This window comes from Rhododendron vialii, chromosome 3a (assembly GCF_030253575.1).
Source record: "Rhododendron vialii isolate Sample 1 chromosome 3a, ASM3025357v1".
NCBI classification, from domain to species: Eukaryota; Viridiplantae; Streptophyta; class Magnoliopsida; order Ericales; family Ericaceae; genus Rhododendron; species Rhododendron vialii.
The window spans coordinates 18,158,318-18,177,641 of NC_080559.1; the positions used below are offsets into that span (position 1 = coordinate 18,158,318).

General features: G+C 38.9%; 4 protein-coding genes across 4 annotated transcripts; all 4 read left to right on the top strand.

Moving 5' to 3' along the window:
* The first annotated feature begins 600 nt into the window (after positions 1–600).
* On the top strand, positions 601–16,816 carry LOC131320848 (uncharacterized). Its single transcript, XM_058351740.1, has 9 exons — positions 601–1,077; positions 4,658–4,699; positions 9,774–10,085; positions 10,222–10,483; positions 10,943–11,071; positions 11,596–11,799; positions 11,886–11,975; positions 12,069–12,182; positions 12,318–16,816. Exons 5-9 carry the CDS (start codon positions 11,042–11,044, stop codon positions 12,702–12,704), a joined length of 825 nt encoding a protein of 274 aa, XP_058207723.1. The 5' UTR covers positions 601–1,077; positions 4,658–4,699; positions 9,774–10,085; positions 10,222–10,483; positions 10,943–11,041; the 3' UTR covers positions 12,705–16,816.
* Positions 4,399–7,810, top strand: LOC131321181 (uncharacterized). Its single transcript, XM_058352185.1, has 6 exons — positions 4,399–4,446; positions 4,658–4,699; positions 5,513–5,606; positions 5,832–6,392; positions 6,480–7,113; positions 7,204–7,810. The coding sequence occupies exons 1-6, from the start codon at positions 4,399–4,401 to the stop codon at positions 7,808–7,810; spliced, it is 1,986 nt and encodes a 661-aa protein (XP_058208168.1).
* On the top strand, positions 5,710–9,682 carry LOC131320847 (uncharacterized). Its single transcript, XM_058351739.1, has 4 exons — positions 5,710–8,043; positions 8,142–8,413; positions 8,496–8,595; positions 8,692–9,682. The coding sequence occupies exons 2-4, from the start codon at positions 8,175–8,177 to the stop codon at positions 9,526–9,528; spliced, it is 1,176 nt and encodes a 391-aa protein (XP_058207722.1). The 5' UTR covers positions 5,710–8,043; positions 8,142–8,174; the 3' UTR covers positions 9,529–9,682.
* Positions 16,817–18,290: 1,474 nt separating the features above from the next.
* Positions 18,291–19,043, top strand: LOC131321182 (uncharacterized). The gene has a single exon (XM_058352187.1). The coding sequence runs from the start codon at positions 18,291–18,293 to the stop codon at positions 19,041–19,043; it is 753 nt and encodes a 250-aa protein (XP_058208170.1).
* The last annotated feature ends 281 nt before the right edge of the window (positions 19,044–19,324 follow it).

The window sequence follows — 19,324 nt, forward strand, 5'->3', positions numbered from 1 at the left end:
GCTTATAAATTTGACTCTTCAGTAGTAAAAATTAATATTAAGTCCTGAGGTTAATTAGTTTTCGATTCGATTCTAATCCCGTTAACACCCCACGATGATTAAGAGTAAGCGTAGACTTTAGTCTTGAAAAAGAAAATAGAAAATAATAAGGATCACTTAATTTATTTTAATCGCATTATTAATTCTATGTGATAAGTAGGATAGACCTAAAGAGCTCAGCACTGCAAGAAATACGGACCTGGGGAGTAAAAGTCAGCTTCGCCTATGCACCCTTGGAAAGTATCACTTGCGACAAAGTTAGGGTATGCCAGCCTCGCCCACCAGATGGAGATGTCATAAGGTCTAAAAACCAGCTCTGACACAAAGCTAAGGCTAGATAAGTAATATTCACAGAACATACTTATTCCAATCAAAGATACCACTCTGAGAAACCATAATCCTACGGGATAAAGGAAAGATGTCAGTAAGATAAGCATAAAATGCCAGTGATAAATACGATTAATGACGGATAAGAATTCCATGCTAAAGCAAGGTGGACGTGGAGTTCCAGCTAAGGCAGGACTCCACGCACTACAAGAAAATGTGGTATTAACGGCATTTTTCTTTCCGGCATGTGTTAAAATGCCACTAATACTAGTTAATCCCGGCATTAATAGCAATGCCGGAAAATATTATCTTCAAACGGCATTAGTTGTAAAATGCCGGAAAAAATTACTCAAAAACGGCATTATTTTAGAAAATGCCGTTTTTAGTTTCCATGGGCGGCAATTAATTACCACGAACGGCGCGCAATTTATTTTTTCCTCCTAAAACGACGTCGCGTAGTTACACTGTGAAGTACTTCTCGTACTTTTTTCCTCCTAATTTTTCCTTTTTCCCTCTTTATCTTTTCCTTTTCCATCTCTCGTCCTCACTCCAAACCCACTCACTCTGGCAAACGAAAATCCCCCAAATTAAAACCCAAAAAACGGAAGCCCCCGATCAAAATGGAAAAACTTGGTGATCGCTCTCTCTGCAAACTAAAATCCCCATCTTCACTGGTCTTTGCATGATATCTCACGGTTCTCACCATCGCAGGTACACTATTTCTTCTTGATCGAACAAAATTTCTTTGATCTGATCTGCTTCTGCGTCTGGGTTTGATTTGCATCTGGGTTAGAGTTTTGAGTTTACAAAATTTCTTCATTTGTTCACCTTTGAACCTTGAATCCCGTGTCTCTATTTAGGGTTTTAGAATTGCATGCTCACTGTTGCAAAATTGATGTACTGCTTGTGTTCTATTTCTGCCATCAGACTACGGGATTTGCTAAACTGTGGGTTTGATTTTGTGTATTTGGTCTTGTCGTAGAAAAAGTGTTCTTGTTCCGTGGGACGGCGGTCGCAAAGAACTACTCGTCAGGGAGTCGCCTATCAATACAACTCCTTTGACGCCTAAAGCGTTGAAGCTTTTAGTGCGGTGAACAAAGAGAGAAATTCCCTATTTCGGTTGCTTTTAAGTTAACCTACTCTCTATGGTCCACTCGTTATTATGGGCTTTCTCTCCTTTGAAGTACAAGAAACTTTATTTATTTATTTTTTTGGCCGAAATTGGTGGAGACCATCTCGATTTTGTGTATAGATAGATGTGGGTCTTTCAAAGATGCATATAAACTGTTTGTTGAAATGCATGTTAAGAGAGTGAACACAGTGGCCATATGGTTGAAGTTTTGTTAGTATAATAATCCATTGTTAGGAGCAATTTTTTCGTTTAGCATGACTTTGTTATTAGGAAAAAAAAAATGGTTCAGGACCATCCATTCCCAAGTCCTTAGATCTTGAGGTTTTCGTACCCTAAACCCATGTTTGTAGGGAAAAGTTTAGTTCGATTAACAGTGGTTAAAAAGAATACTGTTTTGCAATTCATAACATTTGATGCCGAAGCATCCCAAGCGGGATGGAGACCAAATTCCAAATTCAAGTCCACTGTAGAATTTAGCCCCTGTAAACTCTTATGTTCAAAATGCTTGCATCGGATTTAGTTATGATACCAAGTTTCTCAAATGCACTGAGCACTTAAAAGTAAGCAAGGAGGTTAGGACTTCTTTGAACCCCATCAGCCAAAAATCTTACCACATCTCTCTTTTCTGAACAACATATACATGTTCTGCCTTGTTCATTGTTAATGTTTAAGTTTGTTAGGAATCAATTGGAGTCCTTAACCGAAGGAATACAAGCACAGGTACAGCATGTATCCATTTGGCATATAGCTGTTCATGTCGTCGTTCATGATGGGGTGTCTCCTACCCATGGGGGATTGTCCCATGGGGTGTCTTTGCATATATTTAGTCTTCAACGATTTGGTAGCAGCTTCAGATTTGAACCTGTCCAGATTGAAGATTGCTTACTGCTGTTGTTGTTTGATAACTGTACAGTTTGGTTACTACTTTTGTGATTCCTCTTGGCAGCAAATTAGTTGCTAGCTACGTTCCTACTTTTGCTGATGCACTATCCATATTGCCGCTGCTGTTTTACTATTCTGGTCTGTAATGGCTGTATGATAATTGATCACTATCACAGCAGATTGAATCTGTCCAGTTCAGTCTGTTTGCCATGCTGCACAGTCCATTTCAGATATTTGGAATGGTGTTTTATCCCTTTTGTAGATGGTTAGGAAACAATTGTCTCTCGGGGTTCTCTTGATGCGATTTGTTTTGTCTCCATCTAGATTACAATATATCCAATCCATGTAGCCACTTGGCATAGATGTTAATATTCTTATACTTTGTTTTCTTTTGTTTTCCTCCTGGGGTATGCCCCTTGTAGGCTGTATATTCGGTTAGCCTTTTTTATTTTCAAGTTGATTTACCCAAAAAAAAAAAAAACATATACATGTTCTACGCAAACTAAAAGTTGTGCTAAGCCAAATTTTCGCAGGATTCATTGAGTTGGTTGTCTCCGCAAAACTGGTAATATTTCCTAGTATAAGAGTTGAAGCATCCTATCCCTTAGATTGAAATTTCATTAGCGTGACCTAGATTAATACTTTGTGTCCCCTTCTCTTGCGCAGTTGGCAAATGTGCAGAAGTGGGGCCAAAGCCAAGTATTTAAAGATAAGATTCTAGCCCATTATGGCCAAATGGGCAAACATTTTGCAGAACTAAGCATCACAACGTTTATAGGTCACTGCCCCTGCTTCTTCTTTTTGGAGTGCTTAGACCTGTATATGCTCCAATGATCCTTGGGTCCCCCATGTTGCTCTTTAAATTCAGGATTTGGTGTAGGGGTTAGGGGATTAGAGCCCGTACCACTAGCACCAGATTGGCCAATATCAGGAGGATCCGTAGCTAAAGGTATACAATCAGCCTCCACACCAGATTGGCCTACACTGGCTGAGATTCAACAATTACAGTGCTACCAAGAGTTACAGAACCATGAACAAATTCTGTATCAATATCCAAGCTCTCCACTTCGGAATCACTTGAAATATCATCAATAAGAGGAGCAATGGTAATAGAACATTGGCACTTCCAACCTGCTGCCAATTTCAGAGGAACATTGAACAATGGTAATAGAACAGAGGAACATTGAACTTATCTTCCGAATTTCAGCCAATTTACCACTAATGGGAACTTCACAACACTTGCCATTTTTTTCCACTAAATCTGCCCCTAAGATGTTATCCACTAGAACATTGGCACTTCCAGGGATCAAAGATGAGTCCCCAATAGTGAGCGGAATTGGCTCATCCTTCTCATGACTAGGATCAGGAATTGCCTTGTTTTTTCCTTTTCCAACCTGCTGCCATGTTTCTGTAGCCAAATGTGTTGTAGACTTAGCCATTAGAGACTTGGAGCACTGGTGGGAAGTATGCCCAAATACCTTACAAAACTTACAAATTGGAGGTAGCACTTGGGTATTCAACACTAACCATAACAGATTCCCCAACAACTGTGATTGAGCTTTCGGTGAATGGGTTCCTACATCAGAAGATTTAGGAGTGATTTGGTGGGTAGAAGCAGTGACTATCCTTTGCTTCCTACGTAAAGTGTTGGAATCAATTGCTTTGAAACCCAGCCCATCAGCTATGTCAATGGAACTGTCAGTGGTGTCACTTGGAGTTGATTCCTTGGTTGATTTTCCAGCATCGGTAAGACGCTTGAATATTGCCTCGCGACCTTCCGCGCACATATCTGCGCATTGCATTTCCACTGCTAGGTCATTGAAGAGACTGAGACTATGTGCCTTTCGATCCCCAGATAATCCATCCATGAAGGATATAGCTCCATCTGCCATGGAACCAGATTAGGGAAATCCTAGAGAGAAGGAGGACCGTCTCTCTCTAGAACCCCATTCCTACTTTTTTTTCTTTTTCGTTTTTTAATTCTGTGCATTTTTCCAGTTTGTGGATCTTGAATTCACATGCCTTCTGGCCAGAATATGTACATTGTCCTTTCGTCTTTCAGAGATGTAGGAAACTAGGGAGGTGGGAAGCCTAGTGGAAAAAATGACAAGAAAATAATAATAATGATAATAGCATGTCGCATTTCTAGCAATTGTGCATTGTCGATACTTAAAAGGAATTGGTGTTACTAACATTTTCTTCTAGCTAAGGTTCTCTCTAATTCTCTTACTTTTGTTTGCTGGTCTTTTTCATTTAATTTTTTCCTGTCTTGTGTAGGATCTTCATTCTCAGCTGAAGGAACTAATTCCCAAACGACAGGTACATTGAACTAAGTTTGGTATATGTATTGACAATAAAGGAATTGTGTAATTAATTTGTGTCATGACCTCAATCAGACTTCTTTTTCACGTTCCCTCGAATTAAGGAAGTTTTCCAGTTTGGTTGGTTACAAGAATTCAGGTCATTGTTATCCAAAAAAAAAAATCGGGTCATTTTTGCGGTCATTGATCACTTGACCTTGTCTTAATATAATTTTGCAACTAGAACATTTTTCTCTGTGAAGAACTGCCTAAGTGCCTGCCCACTTTTGTTGGTTTCCTGAATGTGTAAGTTGCTGGATTTCAACAGTGGAATTTGCATTGTTTTTTGGTTAATCTCAATTTGATTTTGGAGTCTTTGTTTTATTTATTTGACTGTAAGCACACTAGCAAAAAAGAAAACCAAGAATTCCAAGTCAACCAAACTGGCATATAAAATCTGTGAATATCTTTGTTCATTGATATGGCTTCTTTGCATTTTATGGTCTAGGCATTTGATTGATGAATTTCAGATTGTTTTCTTCATTATCGATCTTAAGTAGATTATTAGCCTAAGAATTTCAGAGCCAGTGAATAATATCTTCTGAGTTCTGCCCTTCACGAAATAGAATTTTGTGAACTGGAACCGTTAGATATTTTGGAACAACACAGAGCGAACTTAATAAAGCACTCCAGTGTTTGATATACTACAGGAAAGTTTACACTATGCATGACACTACAGGAAAGGTGACACTATACTGTTCAATTAATTACTGTTATTATTCTGCCAACACATGTATTCTTTTTAGGTTTTGAAGTGTCATATTCTTTTTAGGTATTCTTCTCATATGTTCCTCCTAGGAAACGGCGGTGCCCATATAGGGATAAGGGGTTAGATGTGAGATTACTATGTAATTTTTATAAGACTGGTATGTTTTCTGTGTAGCAACAAAATGTATTCTTATCTCTCTCATCCATGTTTCATTCTTATTGTGATTTATAACCAATACTATGACACGATATTAATTTCAGGTTTTTTAAAGTTAACTCCTATGGATAAGAGCTGGATTGAGATAAGGAATAGGCTAGACCCCCTACCTATATACAAGGGTTAGAAAAGTTTATAGAATTTGCTTATGATAAAAAGCATCCAGATTCAAAGATATATTGTCCTTGCAAGAAATGTGTGAACCTTATATTTGGGACAAGAAGTGGCGTGAAAGAACATTTAATTATAAATGGATTCAATACTAAGTATACAAGATGGACAATTCATGGAGAGTCTTTAGCTTCATCTAGTAGAAATGAATTGGATGCAAATCAAAGCTCTTATTTTCAAGATGATATGATTGGTATGGTGCATGATGCATTTGGAGTTCCAAGGCAAGATGGTGGGATTAGAGACGATGAAGGACTTGAAAGTATGGGATTAGGGCCCGATAAGGAGACTAAGAAATTTTTTAAGCTGCTTGAAGATGCACAACGTGAGTTGTACCCCAATTGTAAGACATTCACAGCTCTCTCTTTTACAACTCATTTGTTGCATATAAAAGTGCTTGGTGGTTGGACTGATACCTCATATGATATGCTAGTTGAGCTATTGAGAAAAGCGTTTCCAGTTCGTGAAACCTTGCCCAAGTTGTTTCCTGAAGCAAAGAAGTTTAATGAGGCCTTAGGCTTTAGTTACGAAAAAATTGATGCGTGTCCCAAGGATTGTATGTTGTTTTGGAAAGATAAAAAGGGGCTGCGCAACTGCGAAAAATGTGGAACATCATGATATAAAGAATCTACTGTCTTTTCAGATGATGGAACGACCAAACTAACACAAATTCCTGCGAAACAAGTAAGGCATTTTCCTTTAAAGCCAGCGCTTCAAAAGCTTTTCATGTCAGAGGAAACATCAAAACATATGAGATGGCATGCAAAGGGACGGACCAATGATGGTAAATGGAGGCACCCTGCTGATACACCTGCTTGGAAAATATTAGACAAAAAACACCCTGAATTTGCGAAAGACATTCGAAATGTGAGATTGGGATTAGCAGCCGATGGTTTTACCCTGTTTAGAACAATGAGCATTACTCATTGCATGTGGCCAGTCGTGTTGATGCCGTATAACTTGCCTCCATGGTTGTGCATGAAACAACCGTTTTTCATTTTGGCTTTGCTCATTGATGGTCCTCATGGTCCTGGAAATGATATTGATGTATACTTGCAGCCTTTGATTGAGGAGTTAAATGAGTTGTGGACTAAAGGTGTGCTTACTTTTGATGCATCAACCCAACAAATGTTTCGTATGCAAGCAACAATATTGATGGGAACTATAAATGATTTTCCAGCATTAGCAATTTTATCTGGTTGGAGCACAAAAGGAGCACTAGCTTGTCCTTCTTGCAATGTGGAAACCCAATCTTTATGGTTGAAGAACTTTAGGAAGTACTGCTATATGGGCCATAGACGCTTCTTGGATCAATGACATAACTTTCGGAAAGATGCCATATCTTTTGATGGAACTATTGAAACTAGACCAAGGCCACTTCATTTGTCTGGTGTTGATATTTTTAAACAAGTTCAATTCATTCAGAATAATTTTGGGAAGGGTGAAGAAAGGGGGAGAACTGCACCTAAAAAGAGACGACTACATGCTGATGATGGAATAAGTGCCAACACTATGGAGCAAGGAGTAGAACATAATCGGAAAAAGAGAAGTATATTTTTTGACTTAGAGTATTGGGTGGATATTTTGATTCGCCACAATATTGACTTGATGCATACTCAGAAGAATGTCTTGGAAAATATACTTGGGACACTACTCAATATTTTGGGGAAAATAAAGGACAATCTAAAGGCTCAACAAGACCTAAAGGTCATGCGTATACGCATGGCACTCCATCCTCAACAACGGCCTAGTGGGAAAGTCTATTTACCTCCTGCTTCTTTCACAATGAGTAAAGAACATAAATATATATTTTGCAAAGTGTCGAAAAATGTTAAAGTTCCTGATGGTTACCCCTCCAATATTTCACGCCGTGTAAACCTCAAAGACACAACTATTTCAGGGTTGAAGAGCCATGATTGTCATATTCTTATGCAACAACTATTGCCATTGGCTGCGAGGAGGGCATTTGCCTAGACATGTTTGTGAAGCCATAATTGAGTTGAGCACTTTTTATAGACGGTTATGCTCCAAAGTAATGGATCCAAATGACTTTGAGGATCTTAAAAAGCAAATTGCATTGACTCTTTGCCGTTTCGAGAAGATTTTTCCACCTTCATTTTTTGATATAATGGAACATTTACCCATTCATTTAGCAGAACAAGCGTCGCTGGACCAGTATATTATCGATGGATGTACCCCATTGAGAGGTATGTATATACTACTAGACTACTAGTTGACATATTTATGAACAAAAATATAGCTATAAACTTCCAACACTAATAAAAAAAAATTATGTTAATCGTAGGTATTTCTTACACTCAAGAAGTACGTGCGTAATATGAGCCATCCAAAGGGATCCATTGCAAAAGGTTATTTGACAGAACAATGCTTGACATTTTGTGCGCGGTACTTGCATGATGTTGAGACAAAGTTAAGTCGACCAATACGAAACTACGACGGTGAGCATGGAGGTCGTGGTTTAGGGAAAGGAAAATTGTTTGAGCTTGATAACATTGCTTGGGCGCAGGCACATAGATATGTCCTAGCCAATTCTGATGTCATAGCCCCATTCCGGGAGTAAGAAATCGATTATACTTGTTACTACATTTCATCAATAGTACCGTAGTGCGTATGTAATGACTAGTCGTTTTAATTGCAGGGAACACATTCAAGTTCTTAGAAATGATAGTTGCCAGTTACGTGAGTGTGATCTTATGAGGAAGCACAATGAACAATTTTCTAATTGGTTTAGAGATCATGTAAGTCTTGTCAACATTTGTAGTACTATTCTGAATATCTCTAATCGCCATATTAGTAACTAAGTTTCTCTTACCATATATGCTGCGAAAATATAGGTTCAAGACTTGCTACGAACAAAAAATGTGAACATATCCGACGAACTGAGTGTGTTAGCTTCAGCACCAAACAAATGGGCTAGAAGGTATACTGGGTACATTATAAACGGGTTTCGATTTCACACCAAGGAGCGTGAGGAGAGGAGGAAAACTCAAAACAGTGGAGTATCATTAACTGCATACACACAAAGTTATGCAAGCTCAAGAGATAAACGGCCAGTTACAGGAGAGGTCATTTTCTATGGAGTTTTAAGGGATATCATTGAATTGAGATATTCTAATGACTTTAAGTTTGTGCTATTCAAATGCGATTGGGTGGATAACAACGTAGGAACGAGGCAAGATGAGTTCAAGTTCACACTCGTAAATTTCAGGCACCTTTTGTATAGACACAATCGCACATCAGATGAACCATTCATCCTTGCATCTCAGGCGCAACAGGTTTGGTATGTTCAAGACCCCATTGATGAAGATTGGCATGTCGTTGTTAAGATGACTCCTAGAGACTTATACGACATGAATGGAAAAAAATCTACAGAAGATGAAATCACTTGTCCCCAAGCTGAGCCTTATAGTGGTCAACAGTTAGATGATGTTACATATACTCTTGATAATGATGTTAACTGGGTTAGAACAGATGTGGAAGGAGTAACAGTTGATGACGATATAGATGGTGACGATTATGATAATGTTGGTGCAGAAGATAATGATGAGGAGGTTGATTATGGTGATGAGGAGGAGGTTGATTATGGTGATGAGGAGGAGGATTGTACTGATGATGATGATGATGATTTTGAGGAAAATGATGAAGATGGAGATCATGACAAGAATGATTAGTTTCTTTTTTTGTATGATGCCATGTTTTTCTTGTTTTTTCGCACTTAGAAAGTGGGACCATATGTTATGTATTTTTTTGTATCTAGTACTTGTTTTTGCTTCTATCTTTTTATTCTTTAGTTTTTACGCTATTGAGATATTTAATTTTTGATTATGTTGTGTTGTGCTCTTAATGTCATGCATATCTATATTTCTTTCTGAATTGCTGATAGTGTCTTAATATATTGTAATAACTGTTGCAAAAGATGGCTAAGGATGAGAAAATAGTTTTCAAGCCTGGAGAATTGGCCCAAGAGACGAGAAACTACTTGGAAAAAAGAAATAAGTTAATTAAAGAGAACTATGTAAAGATTGAAGCTCTGGGGTGTAAGCAATTGGCAAATCTGTTTTTAAAGAAAAGTACAACTGTTGGAAAGAGAAGAAACAAGATAGATTGTGCTGTTAATGATGACGTAGATTGGCAACCGGGAGGCGGTGAGGATGGGAGTAGTTCTTGCTTCGAAGATGATGAATGTTCCTTGGAAGATGAAGAATGTTCTGGGGCTCGGTTGAGTAAGGTGATGCATGTCTGTGTGGAATATTAAATAAGAGTTTTTTTTTTTTTTTTGATTAATGTTTGTTCTTGTTACACTATGTCCAACTAAGCAATTTTTACTTTGTTGCATTCATCATATTATTCTAATTTTAATGTAGGTGGCTACTACAAGAAAGCGTGTACAATTGCCAGCTGGACCAATGAGTGATGTATTGTAGCCTTTGCCTACCATTAATCAAGACCAACATGAAAATCAGCCGGTACAATTGCAAGTGCAGCCGCAAGTGCAAGCAAAGCGAGTGCGATGTCGGGCTGCACCTGCGAGTACTATATTGCAGTCTTTGCCTACCATTAGTCAAGACCAGCATGGAAATCAACCACCACCAAACTATCATGAGTTCCAATCCCCATCTGATGAAGGTATATAATTATTTTATTAGCTTATTTCAATTTCAAATAAACTTACTAATTGTCCTATTACTATGATAGTAGGTTTATTATTGCTGAATTTTGTGTCCTTACAATCACCTAAATTAACTCCTTAATGATCTAATGGAAGTGCCATATAATTTCTCTTGACTTTAATGCATGCTAGTAGAAGCCTTGCACTAGATCATTTTGTCATTGTACTTGATTTCTGCAACTTTTCAATCTACCAGTCAATCCAGTTTCTTACTCCTAGAGTTTTAGATGGAAAGTTGCATGAACCATAGAGAAACGTAGTAAAATTATTGCTCAAAAACAGCATCAAAATGCACTAGAAACAACCACAACACATATAACACATGGAGCCATGGTGCATGGGCATTTCCAATACCAGCAGGCACATACATGCATACATACATTCATAGAATTCCTTCTATTGGTAAATCATTGAAGTGGCAGGTCACATAAATGAGAGAGCCGTGGAGCTAGAATCACATCAACATTCTATGAGCAGTCACACTACTCCAAACTTGCACTCACTGGAACAAAGCAATGAAGGGTCAAGAACTTCAGTCGGAGCAGGTACATTCAATTTAATGTACAAGAAAAATATATATGGTTGTTCAACCTTTTATTTGCCAAGGAAATTAAATTATGCAGTTACTGAAAATTTACTTGTTTATGTTTATTATTCCATATTATTCTTTACTAGATCCCAACTCGCAACAACAGAGACCCAGGGGGAGAGGCTTTGCTCGTCCGTATGTTGGGTGGGGTACAGGAGGGAAGTTAGAAGTTACATTGAATAAAGACAATCAACCAATAGGTAACACGGCAGGTCCCTTACAAAGTCAACTTGGCATCTTAGCAAGAAACGCAACTTTGGCACCCTTAACTTTTACTGATTGGAGGGCTCCAGAGCTATAACCATACAAGGAACGCATATGGGCAGAGGTTAAGGTATTTATTATAGGGAAAAATTCAGATTATGGGCTAATATTGCTGCTGCTATTGTTTTTTAATCTATCTTCTTAGACTGAATCAATTGAGCTAATGTTGTTGTTGCTATATTGTCGGTGTTTAGTTGTTAATATACTTAAATGCAGGAAAATACAACCGCACTAGATGTTTATAAGCATAATTGTCTGATGTCCGTTGGAAAGAAATGGAAGGATTGGAAAGATGAGCTTAAAAGAACTACCTATAACTTATATGATAATGATGAAGACCGTTTGGCGAATTGTCCGAATAGGGTCGATCCTGATCAATGGAGAGTTCTTGTGCAATTTTGGGGTACTAAAACAGCCAAGGTGATGCATGTCTGTTCTTTTTCTTCTTTCTAATGAATATGAACACATATACATGGATAAGTAATATTGGATTTTATTTGTTATAGAGACGTAGTAAAACCAACCGTAAAAGCAGACACGAACAGAAAATGGGACACACAAGTGGGAGGAAAGGCCATTGTCGTGTAAGGGATGAGGTAATTAACTAACGTGTAGAACTAAATTTAATTCAATGCATTTATATATCAAATGTGTTACTGAACACTTTAGTTTTTTGTACGCTAATAAAGTTGACACAGATTAAGGATGGAGTAGTAGTAGAGCCCGATCACATACAGGTATTCATTAAGACTCATACGAAGAAAGATGGACAACCAGTTGATGAACCATCAGCTTTGGCCATAGTATGTGTATTTACTTCATTCATTTTGTATTTATTTAGATTCATTTTAATGGTATGCTTCTTCTATGTCTATTTACATAATAAAATCTTTACTTTTGTTCTTTTACTTACTATAGATAGGTTTCATTTATTTCAGCGTCGTCTTAATGAGGGAGCCTCTCAGATTCCTGAGTCTTCAGAGTCGCCTGCTTTACGGGAGGAGTTATTCACTAACGTACTAAAACTAGATAGGAATGGACGTGTGCGTACCTATGGCCTGGGTCCATGTTCGAGTCAAGTGTTTGGGACCAGATATACCCGATCTCAGGAGCAGCGTGTTAAGGATCGGTTGCGTGCGGAGTTGGGTGCAGAGTTGCGACAAGAGGTGCTAAGAGACGTAAATGATGAAATCACTCAATTGAAGAACCAATATGCAACCGTGGCAGCTTATATGAAAAGTGCAGGACATCCTTTGCCTCCACCAAATGGAGCTGGAAATGGAGATAGAGATCACACACCGTCACTAATGGAGCACAATGGATAGGTAAATTGTGGTTTCATGGTACTTTTTGAGGCAATGAGAATAGAGTTGGCCATTTTATTGATTGAAAATACACCTGCCTCTCATATTGATTGATCTGTGTTGTTGCCAAAATATATAGCTTGAGCCCAAATAAGTATGCCTTGTGGTCTCTGAAAGGAGCCTATAAATTGGTTGCTCAAATACATGTTTAAGTAGGTATGCATTAGACATAACAAGAACCGAATAGCAAGAATACCAAAGAAACTTGCTAACTGAACCTGCTAGCGACACAACCTGCACACGCAATCACATCTACACTATCACAACTTCACCCGATATCATGTGCCATGATGCAATGGAGCATGACTTCCTCCAGCACCTGAAATAATTCTGCTGTACAAGACCGCCAAACAATTGCATAGCCAGCTATTTGCACATTTCCATCTTGACACCTTGCAATGCCATTACCTCCCTTCTTTTGATTTTCTTTTTTGACAATATTGAAGTCACCAAAGAGAAACCAAGGTTTATTATCAGCAGTGGAGGAAGAAATAGAGTTTAGTCCAGACCAGAGCTGCCCTCTTTGATCTCTTGCATTAGAACAATAGACAACAGTAGCAGTAAAGTTAATTCTGAGCTGCTTATGGGACACTTTTGCAGACTTGCAGTACAACTTGCACATACGAAACATCGTCATTCCAAAGCAGAATGATTCTAGCTATTCCATCAGCAAGATGATTACCAAAAGACCTCAGAGAGTCAGAGATGCTACGGAGAACATTTTGAAAATTAACCTGTCGAATTTTAGCCTCCAATAGACCAATAAAATCTGCTTTATTTTGGGTTGATTAGGTGACATTTTGCTGCTTATAAGGGTTATTTAGAAGAGGGAGTAGCCAGCTTTGATGGAGGGGCGGCAATAGATGGCAGGGTAACCAACTCAGTGAGAGCAGGTAAGCGATGTTCAAGAGGCTCCCTCAGTCATTTGTGCAGTAGCTTGAATATTGACCTCAACAGGTGCCAAAGGGGCATCTTTAGGTCTCCATTCTTGTCTAGGAGCTTTCATGCAGCTAGCACCAAGCATTTTTATGACCAAAAGAGTTGTATAGTTTTCACACATGCGGGAGCCATTTATACTCAAATTTTTCTGACGGTTCTTAAACCCATCAGGCCCTACAATTTCCATTGACGTAGGAAAAAAGGAAAGAGGAGTTACCTCTACAAATAGGAGTACGAGCATATGCAAACCTTTTCTTTTCTGCTGTCATGTTATCTGGAAACAAGGGAGTCCCAATCAATGTTAGTTGATTAATCAAACTGGTTAGTTAGTGAATGTATATCTATCTGTAGCCATTGTCTATGTAATCCTTCCATTACCTGTAGCCATTATCTGTACCCATTATTTGGAAACAAAGGAGTCCCAATCAATGTTAGTTGATTAATCAAACTGGTTAGTTAGTGAATGCATATCTTTTCTTATCTACAGCCATTATCTTCGCCAAACAATGGCAGTCTAGTGATTGATCACAAATAATAAGGAACCAGCAAGACACAAGCTCCCCTACTGCTACCGAGTTTATAGTCCAGATGACTCTGTGAAATGATAGAAAATTGAAGGAAAACCCTTGCCATTATAGGTGCTAACCAGCCAAAGACCCCCTTGGATACTCACCTCCCACTCTTCTTTTTTCACATTACAAGGAATTTAGGGGTCCACCTTCTCCCTCCAATATTCCTCACCAGATTACCCCACTAAATATTACATCCACTCTTAAAAGAGGGTTGGGGATCAATCACACAGTTCACGGGAAGACACACTCACACTATTTGAAACTATACCTAATGGAATCAATCACACATCTCCACGACGAGCAGATTGTAAATTGTCTTAACGTAATGGAAGAGTGATAAGATAACTTCCTGATAATAGGAGTACTAGAGGTTGTGACATGAGCACCACAACACCGCCTGCTTGCTGAACCTGCTTACCGACTCGGCCAACTGCACAATCTTGAACCTGCTTGCTTGTACATAGGAGTAATAGAAGGAACTCCACCTCAGTTCAGGACCCTTCTTATGCCCCATGACCTGCTCTACGATCTACTGGGATAGAAGTAATGGCAGCAACCTGAACAATCTGCTATCTTGAACCTGCTTACTGAAAATTGATAAGAAGTGGACACACCAAGATAAATCATTAAGCGTAGATCAACAAAATAATATGCATTTGAAAGGTTCCATTCATTTACAAACCAGCTAGATTGTGCTCCTTGTGGAAGCTTGGAAAGAGATAAATTGGACTTGGGTCAACCCAATGTTGATTAGAACTTGAAAATTATAGATTGGATTTGGGTGTCGATGGCTTTGTTCCATTTTATTTAGAATTCAATGTGTCCCTTTTTGTGTCCGTATCCGTATCCGTTTTTGTTCTACGTAGATAATTGGAGTTGAATTTTGTTGGTCATGAGTAAAACATACGAATAATTGCAGTTTACAGCAGTTTTTTTTGGCAATTTTAGACCAATTTTTGGGCAGTTTTTTTAGTAGTTTCTTGAAGTGCATGGTATTGAACTGAGCAATATTTGACCACTTTTATAGCATTTGAAGTGCTGACTTTTTTTCCAGTTGTTGCATGTTGAATCTTTGTGGAAGTGTTGTCTTTTTCTTTTCCAGTTCTTGCAGTTTGAATCTCAGTCATCGATAGGCTTGGTAATGCAGATTTAGTGCTCTTTTAGTCCAGATTTAAGTCCAATTGTAGTGCAATGGGTAGTTGGAGTTGCATTCCTTTGTTTTTGGTTTATAAGATTACTGGGTTGTGAATTGATATGTGCTTAGTTATTTTTGTTTTCAATCAAACTTGTATCAATTGTTAAGTGCAAAGAAACAGTAGGTTTAGAAATTTATTGAGGAAAGATTTGTGGAAGACATAAAATGTGTTGGCTGATCAGAAGGCATGGCCTTTATTGAGGAAAGATTTGTGGAGGAGCTACTTTAGCTGTAGAACTATCTGATATGCAAGATGTTTATACCAACATAGTAAGGAAGGGAAACACAACTTGGGTAAGATGCCTATATAGCTACTAATATTTGATTGACCTGAAGGCCCTACTGTGACCCAAATTGAGATCTATTAATCTAGGTGGGTACATAATAGTGATCCGAACGGGTTAAAACTTTTCGGTGGTGTGCTGACAATATGAATGATTGAAACACGTTTGTCTGAAATTTCCAGCCAAGTGTGTATCACATTGCCGTCAATGTCTGATAGTCTTTTGTATGTTTGAATAATTCTATTTAGATTATGTTTTCAAGCTCGAGACTTGCCAGCCTTCCGTTCATATTAAGCCTCTTTCTCTGCCATAAGATGCACTCATTTTGGCTTCCCAGAAGTTGATTTGTTTCAAACTCACTAGTTTCTTTAAAAGACTTGACTGTCTCTTGAATTCTGGGTGCATGCAAGGTGGCCATGGTAATTTGAGTCTAAGCAAGTGAATGGCTTTCCTGGTCTATTTCCATTGCCCTATGGTAAAGGTGCATACCCCTCTTCCGTTAGTTGTTGAAATGTCTTACGTAAGTGAAAGCGTGGTTACGGGTTTCTTTTTCTATTCCCATCGAATCGTACATCTCTTTTTGTTTGCTATCTTTACTATATTTGTTTTTCTTAGACACGGTGTAGATAGATATTCTAGGACACGTTGGATACCCATTTTACATTTGACACGACCACGTTGGCTTGTTGGTGCTTCAATCACAAATGGTTGAGTTTAGTTTCTTGCATTTATCCATTATACTAGGATATGTTTGATGCTTGTGTCCTTTATCTTTAAACTTACTGATTGTGTAGGATGTCGTGGACTATATAGATACCCACACACCTCTGTATAAACGTGTAATTGTTTCTTGTATTAGCAGGTTGCTAGGATGTAGATCGACGGACATGGAAGACATGCAATAGGAATGACGGGAAGACATGTTTCTAGTATTTGCAGGTTGTAATTGTTTCTAGAAAACTGTTTTTGTTTTGGAGTTTGCAACTGGCCAAAAGCATATTTTGGGTCTTTGTGTTATTTTGGTTAGTATGATCTTTTATTTTTGGAGATACACATGCAATTGAAACTTATATTTTGACGCTCTGGGTTTGATTTTCACATTGGCATTCTATGCTTAGCATTGTTATTTTTTGTTGCTTTGAGAATTGTCTTGACAATGTCCAATTTGCTTATATACGGAACTTGCATTTTAGTTTTGGTAGTGGAACTTCAAATTGTTTTGGACAGTTACAATTTTGTATGCAGGAAATGTATTATCAAAAATGGTACTAGGTTAATTAGGATAATTTGTAAATGAAAAAATCATGTATCAAAAAAAAAAAAAAACTTTTAAGCGGCGTTTTACAAATGCCAGTAAAAGCAACGAAAAGAAAATTCCAAAATATAAAAATGGCATTTTGAAAATGCCGGTAAAAGTTGTAAAAAAATACGGCACTTGTAAAATGCCGGTAATATTACCTTTTCCGGCATTTGCATCAAATGCCGTTAATAAATGTATATTTGGCAATTTTTTACCCTGCACTTTACAAATGTTGGAAAAACTAGTAACAAACGCCGGTTTTATTTCCGGCATTTCTACAAATGCCGTTTATGTATTACCGACACTTACCTAGACGACAATTTTTTTTCGTCAACAAATGCCGGGAATACTATTACCGGCATTAATTTGGTCTTTACCGGCATTTATAAAATGCCGCAAAAAGCTTAATTTGGCGTAGTGACACACTCCATTAAAATGATTCAAAATCTCCGGAATACAGTCCTACGAGGACTCAACCTCCTATCAAGATGCCTATAAATATAACGGTAGAACTCCCAGAAAGGTACACACATATACGCAACTTATAACCGAGAATCTCAATTCTCTCACCATACAGCAAGTTCTTTACTGACTTAGGCATCGAAGGGTGGTTGGCACGCCACCACACCGGCGACTTGAGCTATTTCTTTGTTTTGCAGGATCAGGTCGGAGCTAGAAACAAAGCTGATTCATCAGCTGGCACCGTCTGTGGGAAAACTGACTTTTTCCTTACGGTGAATAGCTTTGAATGGTAGAGACCCGATCAATTAGTACAACAATGGCTTCAGACCCCCCACAAATAGGTGACGATGATGCCATGAAGGCCGCCGCTGCAGCCAAGGCTGCCAAAGCCACCGAGACAGCCAGGGCAGCAAAAGTTGCCAAGGCCACCGCAGCAAACAAGACTGGGGGTGATCAGATGACCCTAGAAGCGTTTACTCAGGTGCAGGAGCAGATAAAAACATTAACCCAAGGGTTACAAACAACGATGCAGCAAAACACAGATCTACGAAAGCAAATCTCTGAGCCAAGCATCCTAAATCTACGACAAAGTCGACAAGAAGAAGAGGATGACAGGGAAGAAGGCGAATCCAGTGAGAAAGAAAGCCAAAATCGAAGAAAGCATGGCAAACCACCCCTAGAAAAACCGCCCCACGAACAAGATGCATTGCTCAAAATGCAAGATCAGATTGAAGGGCTGATGCTACAGTAGGAGATTTGGTGCAGAATACAGATTCACCTTTTACACCCGAAGTCATGGGGCTTCCTCTTCTAAGGAAATTTAAAATGCCCCAGTTGGAAACGTGCAATGGCTCCACGGACCCATTGGTTCATTTGGAAACGTACAAATCTCTGATGCATCTGCAAGCAGTACCAGACGAAGTCATGTGCAGGGCATTCCCAGTAACTCTCAAGGGGAGTGCCCGAGCTTGGTTTAATAAACTCCCTCCTGGGAGTATACGTAGCTTCAAAGAGCTTAGCACAAGCTTTGTAAGCTACTTCATTGCTGGCCAACTCAACGGCAAACCAGCAACACATCTCCTGACAGTAAAACAAGGGAAATATGAGTCACTAAGAGCATACACCACCAGGGTCAACAAAGAGGTGGTTCAGATAGATGAAGCCGACGATAATGTAAGCATAACTGCATATATAGCCGGATTGTACTCTGGACAGTTTCTATACCTCTTGTCTCAAGAACCACCCAAAACTCAGGCAGAGCTTATGCTCAGAGCTCAGAAACACATGAACGCAGAGGAAGCTATCTACGCAAGACGTACACATGACGGCTTTGATCCCCAAGCAGGACCATCACAGGTTGGCGAATTTCCTCCACCTGATAAGAAGAGAAGAGAATCCACCCGCAAGACGGGAGGTGAACCAAAGAACAAAAAAGTGGATTCAAGATCATCCCCAAATCGAGGAAAAGCAGGAGGACCGGCCCAAGGCCAGTACAAGCAGTTCACTTCGCTCATAGCTACGGCAAAGCAAATCCGTAGCATCCTATAGGATGATCCGAACCTTTAGTGGCCTAGAAAGTTAAGGACTGATCCTAATAGGAGAGCTAAGGACAAATACTGCATGTTCCACAAAGACCATGGTCATAACATAGATGATTGCATTGACCTAAAGCAACAGATCGATGATCTTATCCAAAGAGGGAGACTTCAATGTTTTGTAACGAAGAAGTATCAGAAACAATCCAGGAGGGAAGATACAAGCAAACAAGGTAGAGATGGCATGACGCCCCAGTCAGGTTCCATTAGAGAGATCAAGGTCATTCACGGAGG

Bases quoted from the DNA above. Each gene is read 5' to 3' on its own strand.
- LOC131321181 (XM_058352185.1), top strand. From the start codon at position 4,399: ATGCCTTCTGGCCAGAATATGTACATTGTCCTTTCGTCTTTCAGAGAT. The intron at 4,447-4,657 runs GTAGGAAACTAG...TGTCTTGTGTAG, and splicing joins TCCTTTCGTCTTTCAGAGAT to GATCTTCATTCTCAGCTGAA. The intron at 4,700-5,512 runs GTACATTGAACT...TATTCTTTTTAG, and splicing joins AACTAATTCCCAAACGACAG to GTATTCTTCTCATATGTTCC.
- LOC131320847 (XM_058351739.1), top strand. From the start codon at position 8,175: ATGAGCCATCCAAAGGGATCCATTGCAAAAGGTTATTTGACAGAACAA. The intron at 8,414-8,495 runs GTAAGAAATCGA...TTTTAATTGCAG, and splicing joins GTCATAGCCCCATTCCGGGA to GGAACACATTCAAGTTCTTA. The intron at 8,596-8,691 runs GTAAGTCTTGTC...GCGAAAATATAG, and splicing joins CTAATTGGTTTAGAGATCAT to GTTCAAGACTTGCTACGAAC.
- LOC131320848 (XM_058351740.1), top strand. From the start codon at position 11,042: ATGAAGGGTCAAGAACTTCAGTCGGAGCAG. The intron at 11,976-12,068 runs GTAATTAACTAA...ACGCTAATAAAG, and splicing joins ATTGTCGTGTAAGGGATGAG to TTGACACAGATTAAGGATGG. The intron at 12,183-12,317 runs GTATGTGTATTT...CATTTATTTCAG, and splicing joins AACCATCAGCTTTGGCCATA to CGTCGTCTTAATGAGGGAGC.
- LOC131321182 (XM_058352187.1), top strand. From the start codon at position 18,291: ATGGGGCTTCCTCTTCTAAGGAAATTTAAAATGCCCCAGTTGGAAACG.